General features: G+C 41.7%; 1 protein-coding gene across 1 annotated transcript in view; it reads left to right on the top strand.

The window, feature by feature from the left end:
- The first annotated feature begins 468 nt into the window (after positions 1 to 468).
- Positions 469 to 11,045, top strand: part of HABP4 (hyaluronan binding protein 4) — a 62,101-nt gene continuing 51,524 nt past the window's right edge. The window contains exons 1-2 of the mRNA XM_004470948.5: positions 469 to 915; positions 5,488 to 5,650. Of these exons, the coding sequence (XP_004471005.2) occupies positions 567 to 915; positions 5,488 to 5,650 (512 nt within the window). The 5' untranslated portion in view covers positions 469 to 566. The remainder of the gene's footprint in view (positions 916 to 5,487; positions 5,651 to 11,045) is intronic.

Raw genomic sequence — 11,045 nt, 5'->3', positions numbered from 1 at the left:
CATCATCTCCTTACAACGTAATGCCTGGCACATAGTAAGCGCTCAATAAATAGTTGTTGAATGGCTAAATGACTACTGTATATAAACCTCAAAGAAAAGCTTCCGCTAACGATTGTGGATCCAGTGGCAGAGGGCACACACACAAGGACCGTAACCTACTCCCACCTTCTGGCCGCCGGGATCGCAGAACTCCGTCTCTGCTGATTGTAGCTCCGCCCCTTGGCAGGGGGGGCCCGCCCCCGCCCCTCCCCTACCAGCTTGGGTCGGAGGGGGCGGGGCACAGAGCGCGCCTGACGTGACAGCGGCCAGCCGGTGATTGGGTTTCCCGGCGCGCCGGCGAGCAAAGGGGGCGTGCCCTCGTGCTCCGATTGGCTGGCGGCCGGCGGCTGGGCGGGCTGCGGGGGGGGGGCGCTGCGGCGCGGGGGCGGGCGTCGGGAGGGGAGGGAACCCGGCTAGGGCAGGGCAGGGAGGGCGGCGGCGGAGGGCGGGATGGGTCCTCGCCGCCGGCTTCGCTGAGACTCGTTCGCGTGGGCTGCCCGCGGCGGGCCCGCAGTGGCCGCGGCGTCATGAAGGGCGCTCTAGGGAGCCCGGTGGCCGCCGCCGGCGCCGCGATGCAGGAGAGTTTCGGCTGCGTCGTGGCCAACCGCTTCCACCAGCTGCTGGACGACGAGTCGGACCCGTTCGACATCCTGCGCGAGGCCGAGCGCCGGCGCCAGCAGCAACTGCAGCGCAAGCGGCGGGACGAGGCGGCGGCCGCCGGGGCTGGCAACCGCGGCGGCAGGAGCCCCGCCGGGGCCTCGGGCCACAGACCCGGCGCGGGCGGCGGCCGGAGGGAGTCCCAGAAGGAGCGCAAGAGCCTCCCGGCTCCCGGCGCGCAGCAGCCGGACAGCCCCGGGGGCGGCCCGCAGCCGCCCGGTACGCGGCCCCTCGCGGCCCCCGGGTGGGCGCGGGGCCCGGGAAAAGGAGATGGGGTCACGGAGGTCACTGCTCCCCAGCCGCCCCCCGACCCCCCTGCCCCCACTGTGCGACTGGGGTCACTGGGACCCGTATCCAGAAAGGGGAGGAGGCTCTGGAAGAGCTGGTGGAAGCGAGCGTCCGTGTGGCAGCGGGATAGGAAAAGGAGACCCGCGCTGGGGGGTGACCTGCCTCCTTGGCCTTTCCTGCCCGCGCGATGGTAGGCGAGGGCTTGGCGGTAGGGGGTCTCGAACCCCCGGCAGTGAGGCCCTAGGACAAGTTGGACAAAGTTGAGGAATATTGCTGGGGTGATGGGGGGGGTGTCTCAGATCTAGAGCTAGCGGGGACCTTCTCCCCCCTCCAGCCCGGCTTCCGCAGGATTCAGCTCTGGAGGCAAAAAGAGAAGCGTGAGGGGCCGGAGGGTGGGGGCGAGAGCCCGGCCCGGGCGAGGAGTCGCAGGCAGGCCGGGGCGAGGGGCCAGGCCTCTGTGATGGAGGGAGGGCCCGGGGGACCGCGTGGGGCCGGGCTGTGACGTCAGCGCCGCGAGCCGAGGGCGGGGAGCCTGGCCGCGGGGTCCCCCGCTGCTTCCAAGCCCGGGCCTCGCCCCGTCCCCACGCAGTAGCCTCCAGCAGGCAGCCGTACATCAACAACAACAAAAACCGATGTGGTTCTCAGAACATCACGTAGTGTTGTTGATGGGCTGTGTAACTTGTAATCAAGTCTGGGCCACTCTAAGGATACCGTTTTTTAAAAAATCTCAGCAAGAATGTTCGAGGCTTCCTCCTCCCTGTGTAGCAAGAAGGGCCAGCGCAGACGTTGGCGCGCCGCTGTGTGCCTGCAGGGAGCGTACTTCAGAGTTGGTCTCCCTCACCTGAGCTGACATCCGTGGCTTCATCAACAAAACTCCACCTGCGTTTCCTCTTTTTGAAATAAGGCAGTGGTCCGGAGCTTTGCTGGAAAAAAAAAAATACTGTTGAAATCAGATTTTGTAGTTTGACCTTGTCAGCCCACGTTTGACAGTGTAAATTAACTCAGTTTTCTGACTGGTTCCTTGCTTGATAAAAATTATGCCTCCCCATCCCTATGATAATGCCACCGGGTTTAAGTATTGGAACTTTGACTACTAGAACTAGGTCAGGGTTTCTTAACAAGGGGTCCGTGAGCTTGAATTGAGATTTTTTTAAAAACCATTCTTGTGGGGATGTGTTGGTGCAATATAGTTATTAAATAATACACAGTATAGTGTGGACTTAGTAAGGGGTTCATAGTTTTTCACCTGACTGGCAAAGGGGTCCATGGAACAAAAACGTTAAAAAACCACTAAATTAGGTGATGATTTATACCTTTATCTGGGGAAAGTTGAGTCCTGAAGTATCACTTGAGAATCAGAAAATCAAGTCACTATAATAAAGATGTCGAAAATGGTCAAAAATGCTATTTTAGATATCTCAAGACTTTTTGTTAGGCCAGTAAATTCATGAGCCTATTTAAACAGTGAGGCTTGAGATATAGTTTACATTTTGTATTATGTTTTATGTTTTTCTTACATTTATTTTAAGCTAAGTATCAGTAATAAACTGAAGACTTGAAGGCTAATCTCCCCATTTCTAATACATGAAAGTATGGATTCTTTCCTTTAAAATAGAATAAAACTGCATTGAGTGGTATTTAATATATTTCTTTTTAGTCTTTTTAGGAAATCATGCTTTCTTGTTTTAAAAATGTTTAAACAGTTCAGAAATGTATGAAGTAAAGTGAAAATTCCCTATTTTCTCTACTGTTAACAGCTTACTATCTATATAATAAATTCACAAAACTTTTTTTAGACTTAGATTTAAGTTGAGTGACAACCAGCTTCTTTCACTTGACACTATAATCTAGCACACATAAAGGTTTTTTTCTGTCACTTGTTCCTGGTCCAGGTGATCTGACTTTTGAGATCAATATTAAAAATTTTTAGTTGATTTCATAATTAGAATGGAAATCTTGTCATTCTAATACTTTTTGGAGTGCATGTTATTTCAGGAGCAAACCACTCATTAATTCCCATTTATGTAGTTACTGTATTAAATTTATCTGTAATAAGTGTTAAAGCTACTCTCTCAAAGCTTTGTAGTTCTAATTGATATGAAGGATTGTATTTTTCCAATTCAAAATTTTTAATTTAGAAGATTGTAAGTGAATGCTTAGACAGAAATCAAAATCTAAACAAGTTTGACCTATAATCAAAACATTAATCCCAAAAGGATATAGAATCAAAGTTTTCCCATGAAGACCTAGGTTTTTATTATCCTTGACTACCCATCTAACAATATATACATAGACCCTTGAACGAGCCTTGCTGAATAGATATTCTTAACATCAACAGAGGCTGTTTGGCATTACTTTTCCTAGCCTTTCTAAACTGGTCTTTGAGCCAAGGAGCAATTTCGTTTTGAAGGAAAACTCACTAAATTTTATTGTTTTCTGTCCCTTCACATGAGTTTGGGTTTAGATCAGTGCCAGCCTTTTACTGGAAAGGGTTAGGGAAATGAGGAGTTTGCATTATCTATTTGGAGCTGCTGATCCAGCAAAGGAAAACAAGCTAGGCTCAGTCACAGTCTTGAGCTCTTAACACTAAGTCACGAATAGACAAAATTGGGCACCTATTATGTTTCCTTTTTTGGTTTTGGAGGGAGAAAGAAATATTTACAGGGTATTGGTGATATTATTCTAATAAGCAGCCAATCTTTGATTTAATTTGTACACAAATTTTGGAAAAGACTTTAAAATGTGGAATAAATGTCAAGTTTTGGCTAGTGAAGTCCAAATTGATACAACTAAAAAAAATAACTTGGAGGAAGCAGAAAGAAGGTGGGATAAACTCTGGTAATTCTGTGGTGTTAAAAACTACAGGTTGTGAATAGAAAATTTGAAGGTAAACTGTAGCTCTTTTTATATATTTACAATGGGAGAAAGTATTGAAGATTATTGTTAAGGTAAACATTTGGTGATGACTGCTATCTCATGGTCTAGTATAATTTTCAACTTGTATAAACTTTCATAATGAAATTCTACCTTATATTTCAAATACCTTTTCCAAAGTCTATCTCTTAGTAAAGTATGTGCCAAAAGAGCTGGCATTGCACACTCTCATGGGCTACTGGGCAGAATTTGTCTTGCATCAGATTGTCTTCTACAATAAAAGCATAATTCTCCATTTATGGTAACATCTTTCCTGTGTCCTAAAGTCACAAGCTCAGATTATGACTCCACTATAAGATGCAAATCGAATTTAAACATTTGTAGGTTGTGGGACATTAAGACCATAACACTGAACTTAGATCTGTTTTGCAACTTATTTCAAGATATTAAACATTTTCTTAATACTTCACATTTGGGAAAATACTTTAATGAGTGACAGAATGCACAATTTTATTTTAGTGGTGTTAAATAACATGATTTTTCCTTAAATATACTAATATCACTTGTTATCACTTTATAAAGTTTAGGTAGAAAATATTAAGTGGGGAAATAGGGAAATATGTATAAAAATATTCCTTGAGTCTTAGGTCCTCTCGGAGAGGAATCCAGTTGTTTAAAAATACTCCCTTTAGTTTGAATACATTTAATATTTTTATAGCCGTGTAACCAATGGGAAGGGTATTTTATACCAAAAAACAAAAATTGAAGCCACTAAAATAATTTCACAGAATATTTGTGGAAACTTTTAAACAGAAAAAGATAAATGGACAATTCCGGAAGATGATTTAAGAAGTGACAAAACACTTATTTTTTACCAAGTATTCAGTGGCTTGCAACATAGAATTTGCTTAAAATTTTTAAAGAATGAAAACTAGAGGGTAGTAAAGTAAGGTTGAAGGCTGGACTCTTGGTGCCCTCTGCAAGTACTGACTGGCTGTGGTGTCAACTGGCAAATATCAGTTTAGGCTCCTATTTGAGAAGTGTTGCAAATGTATAAATCCCATCAAAGAGAAGAAAACCTATTTTTGAAAGCAAAAGAGGTAGCAGTGCAAGATGACTAATTTTTAAAAAACCACCTGATCCTTAGTAGCTGATTATAAACTAGTTGCCCTTGGTTTATGTGCAATTGGCTTTCTAAAAGAACACTCTGAAATGCAGGGTATTTATCCTTCCATTTTCTAGATTTGGGTTGGCTACCAGGTTTTGGTAAAGCTGCTTTTGTGAAACATAGTTGATTTAGCAATATATACACATAGTTGTCACAGAATCAGTGTGAGATATCTCTAAGTGTAGGCTTGCTTGTATAATTTATCTTATTCTTTATAGGACATAAGGGAAAACGTGATTTGATAGTCATTTTTAAGAGTTTTATTAAATAGTAGATGGCTCTGGGTAGTAGGATTATCAGCAAACTTTCTTTTTTCTTCTCTGAGTTTTCCATGCCTCATGAATTTTTCTATGACGCTGACGTCTAGAAAACAGAAATTTAAAAGTACCTGTAAAGTTTAATAAAGTGCTGTCCTGCAGATGTTGTGTTTTAGCTCTTAATTTTGGTTTTCCAACCGGCAGGCCAGAAGCGAACTCCTAGAAGAGGGGAGCAGCAAGGATGGAACGATAGCCGGGGGACAGAAGGGACACTGGAGAGAGTGGAGCGGAGATCCTACAGAGAGTACAGACCCTATGAGACCGAGAGGCAGGCGGATTTTACAGCTGAGAAGTTTACAGATGAAAAGTACGTACGTACCCTGGGAGTTTCTGTTTGGTGTGATGAAAAAGCATTTGGTAATGGATTGTGGTGATGGCAGCAGAATATTGTGAGTGTAATTAGTACCGCTGAATTGTACACATGAAAGTGGTTAAAATAGGAAATTGTGTGTCGTGTGTATATGTTACCACAATAAATTTTCAAAAAGGGAAAAAAGTTAGATTTCTTAACTGAGAGGCCTTGACGTACAAATGAGAATGGTGAATTTCCAAAAAGAGAAAACTGTTTTTCTAAACTAGAAAGCTTTTTCACAGGGCATATAAGATTAGTGTTCTTCAGAACACATTTAAAGATGTTACTGTAAGTCAGTTAAAAAAATATATATATATATTATGCATTACATAGAAAAAAGACTGGGAGGAAATACTTTAAAATGTTTCAAGTCCAGGTAATGAGGAATTACCAATGTTTTTTATTTTAGTTCATTTTTTAAAAGTTCATACTGCAGACCTCTGTGGGGCGGGTTGGGGGCGCCAGAGGGCCTTCAAAGAACCATTAGCCTTTGTGACTTGTTCACGGTGCCAGGCCTAGGAATATTTTGCCAATTTAAAAGGCAAATCGTATTACCTTTAGGTGACCATTGAAGGACCTTCCATTTATCTCATAAGTGACCTTGGGTCTCAGTTCAGGAAATAATTGTACTATGAAAAATGAATTGTTTACTGTTTACTGTGAACAGCTCTGTCATTAAAAAATGATACCAGATTGTGTTAAGCTGGGTAAATTATCTTTTGAAGTTCTAATTTTAGGCTAAGGATACAATTATGTTTTGATTTAGTGTTACTAATTGAGACTAGTAACAGATTTAGACTGAAATCCCTTGCTCCATGATCAGTCAGTCCACAGATTTGAAGAAAAACTGGTATAATATGTAACGTCAGTTTGTGGCAGGTGTGCCTTCTCTTGCAAGTACTGTGACCTGGATGATGGTCACAGGCTAGTGAGTCTTATACCACCCTTGAGGGATGTAGCAACATGCAAACTGTCTGCCCCACCTGCACATGGGGAAGCAGTTATTTGTGTCTCATGCATGGCACTAACAAGATGCTGCCTAAAGTTATTAGTGAATTGTTAAACCTCCATAACCCAGAAACAGAAAAGGAAAAATGAGGTGAGAAGGTTTAAGGAAGACTAGACCAGTGAGCAGTTTAATGTCAAGGCAGCCCTTATTCACCAAGTCTTTCAACTCCTTGACTACTGATTGCATTTAGGATCTTGCCAAAATTTTAACCAAAGAATATGGCTTTATAAAACTTTATTTTAAAGTCATTTTAAATAAAAAGTCCAGCAAAGAAAAGCTCAATATGTTGAGAATGTTGGCTTTTGCAGATCTTTTCACCTAGAAGTCATACATCCAAAACAGTGGTATCTGCCATCATGCTGGAGGGAGAGAGTTAGAGAAAGGTTTAATTCTTTTATTTGTTTGTGTGTTTGTGTGTGTGATTACTTGAAATTTGCTGTGTAATTTGCTTACATGAAGCCTTCTGGATCAGAGCTTATTTTTGGAAGTATTCGGATTTTTTTAAGGGACTTTTCTACAGATATAAGAAAATTATATTCAAATCCAAAAACTGTTTGCTTACTAAAAGCCTTCTGGATCAGAGCCTATTTTTGGAAGTATTCAGATTTTTAAAGGGATTTTTCTGCAGATATAAGGAAATTATATTCAAATTCAAAAACTTGAGTTGCCACTTTTTAGTAGCAAAAGTGTAGTTTTTTAAAAGGATAAGACAGATCTTTATAGAGTGACATGGAAAGATGTTTATTAAATGAAATAATACATATATATTATTTTTTTTCCTTTTTCTCTTAAAGTAATTTCAGATCTACAGAAAAGTTGCAAGAATTATACAAAGAATTCCCTTATATTTTTCATCTAGATTGCCTAAATGTTAACATTTTACATTTGCTTTATCATTTCCCCCCATCTATCCATCCACCTAAATATATATATATATGTATGTGTGTATATATATAAAAATATGTATGTATACTTTTTCCTTCATCATTTGGGAGTTGTGTGCAGAAATGCATTTCCTGAAAAACAAGGATATGTTCTTACATAAGACAAATTACCAAAACCATTTATCATTGATGTAATTATCCTAATTCTCTAAATTACATAATCTATAAACTTTATTCACATTTCACCAGTTGACCTAATAATATCCTTTGAGCCAAAGAAAAAATATTCAGGTTCAGTATCCCATACATTACTTACATTTAGTCTTCTTTAATCTGGGTTAGCTTCTTGGTCTTCCTTCATTTTATGACTATGACATTTTTTAAGAGTATGGGTCAGTTATTTTGTCAAGTGAAGTGGTATGTTTTGTCAGGAATACCACAGACATGGTATGTCCTCATGTATCATGTTAAAGGCACTTTACTTTCAAGGATATATGAGTTTTATTTTAATAAGTCATGCTATCAGAAAAAAATATTTTCCTTAGTTTCTTAAAAAGCACTTTTCTGATAAAGGTTCTTGCGATCTTTAATAAAAGTAATATATAGTCTCTTTAGACAATTTGGAAAATGCAAAAAATTATAGTGAAAATAACACCTATCTTCCCATCTGAAATGTTTATTCTTAATATTTCTTTCTTTTTTTATGCATGTACTTGGATGTTACGATCTTAATGCACATATGCTGAATGCTTTATATTCTTTCTTTTCACTTGACATTGCCTACCAGTTTCCATGTCATGAGCCAAGTTTGGTAAGCATTTTTAATGCCTCTGTTATCATCTGTTATTTTGGATGTTTCATAATGTAATCATTCCCTTAGTGTTGGGCCTTTGCTCAGCTTCTAGTTTTTTGTTTATAAATTATACCTATGAGCATCTTTTTATAGATGAATGCTTTTTTCTAGATGGAATCCCTGGAAATGGAACTCCCAGTTAGGTTCATAAAGCAGTAGTTCTCAGCTCTGGGGCCTAGTATGTGCTTCAGTTTAAGGTTGGATGGGTGTGTAGTCTGAAAATGAACACAAATGGGGGAGGCAGGTAATGGATACGTAGTGACAGATCACTCTCGTAGAAACATATATATTTATATATTTTAAAGATTTATTTTTATTCATTTCTCTCCCTTTCCCCTCCTCCCCCTGTGTGTTATTCTGTGTCCACTTGCATTCTTATCAGATGGCTTGGGAATCTGTATCTCTTTTTTGTTGCGTCAGCTCTCGGTATGTGTGGTTCCATTCCTGGATGGGCTATGCTTTTCACACGGGGCAGCTCTCCTTGCAGGGCACGCTCCTTGTGCATGGGACTCCCCTATGCAGGGATCACTCCTGCGTGGCGCAGTAGCACTGAGCATGGGCTAGCTCACCATACGGGCCAGAAGGTTCTGGGTTCGAACTCTGGACTTGCTATATGGTAGGCAGATGCTCTATCAATTGAGCCACATTCGCTTCCTGTAGAAACATATTGATTTGCTCTATTCCTGACAATCTATGAGAGCATTTCTCATAGTACCTTCTCCAAATTTGAATATAGTAAAGTTTGATCTTTGCTCATTTGATAAGGCAAAAATAGTATCACCTTGTATTTCTTTGATACCTGTCCTTGCTTATGCAACAGGATTACCTTGATAATCTTGAAAGATTAATTCTACTCTCTCAATTTACAGATAAAAAAGACTTAGAGTTTCAGGATCATGTAATCTATCTCTGGTCACAGCCCATTGATATGGGTTTTTATTCCACCAAGACAGAATGCTTTTTATCTTTTTTTAACTGGAGTTAGGAGTTGAGCCCCAGACCTTGTATGTGGGAAACCGGCGCTCAACCACTGGCGCTCAACTGCTGCGCTCCCCTGAGTTGGTTTTTCCATTCATTTGCTTGCTTGTTTTTAGGAGGCACCAGGAAACGAATCTGGGACCTCCTATGTGGGAAGCAGGCGTTCAGCCACTTGAGCTTCAGCCGCTCCCCAGTATGCATTTTTATTTTCCACATTTTACTTTGATTTTTTCTTTCATCCAATTCATCAATGCACATATAACTATGTGCTAGATCTACACTGTGTGCTCAGCTGGGGAGCAGGGTGGGAGTGGGGAGATAGGTCATTTCCCCACAGTCTGGAGCAGTGAGAGCAGAAAGGAGTGTTCCCCAGTCCCTTTCCCAATCCTCTTGGTAGTCAGGAAGGCTTGGAAGAGGTGACATCTCTCTAGTCACCACTTAAAGAATCTAAAATAATTGTATATAAAACATTTTATAAGGTGATGATATAAACTTTAATACTGTTTGTTACTGGATAAGATATTCATAGAGTCTCTATGAGTCAGGCTTTTAAATCGTGGTTAAATTTTTTGAGTGTGCAAAGCTGTTATTTTTAACCCCATGCTAATGCAAATTTGGTAGGGGGAGAAGTCTCCAGTTGGTCTTATTCTGTGTGACCAGATCATTAGTTAATTTCATCCAGATCTAATTGAAACCTACTTTGTGCTAGACAAGAAAGATGCCAAAAAATGACCAGAGCTTTGTCTCGTTCCCTAAAATTGCATGCTGGAGGGAAAGCAGAGAAAACTTCTGGACGATATCTGTGAGCTCTACATTCTAAAAGGATTGGCCAGCTGAAAATCTGAGCACCATTAGAGAGGAGGCAGGTTTAGGCATCTTGAGGAGTTTGCGAAGGGGATTAGCTGATTCTGGCTGAAGGCAACCCCTCGACCATCCCCTTGGGCTTACTGTTTTGTTTACGATTCTGTTATAAAGATTCCAGGTAAAGAGCAGACAACGCTATTGCCATTGCAATGGTAGGAACGTGATTTAGCAGTGAGAGGCAAATGGCTGCTCAGCAGCCGCTGAACCCATTTTGGCTCACTTGGGCTCTTCTCATTTGAACACAACCACATCTCTTACAAGAGGTGGCCTCTCGGTGGGAAGGTCCGCGGCCCCCAGGATTTCCTCATCCTCCATGATATCTGTGAATGCCCTGGACTGGTGGTCTCTTTTCCCCCTTCTGAGGCTATTTCGCTACTGAGATTCCCACTTTACAAGGCCCATTTCCATCGCGATAACCCAGGACAGGAAGGGGCTCTGGGGCGGATGCATTCCTGGCCTCTGGATTGGGTTCAGATGCATTTTCATGTAGAAGCAGTGTCATAAAGGGTGCCGGCAGGAGCTCTGTGTGTCCGGTCCAGAGATGCTCAGCTATGTCGTGTTTCTTATTACCTGGCAGGAGAGCAACTGCTGTTTTGTTTGTTTTTATTAGGGAAGGTTTACAGAAAAATCATGCAGAAAGGATAGAGTTTCTCTAATCCCCACCCTCCACTCCCCCCTTCACGCTCACATGCACGCAATTTTCCTTATTATTACCACTTTGTGTGTGTGTGGTACCTTTGTTACAATTGAGAAACAATATGA

This window comes from Dasypus novemcinctus, chromosome 8, assembly GCF_030445035.2.
Source record: "Dasypus novemcinctus isolate mDasNov1 chromosome 8, mDasNov1.1.hap2, whole genome shotgun sequence".
NCBI classification, from domain to species: Eukaryota; Metazoa; Chordata; class Mammalia; order Cingulata; family Dasypodidae; genus Dasypus; species Dasypus novemcinctus.
This window is presented reverse-complemented; position numbering and strand designations above follow the sequence as displayed.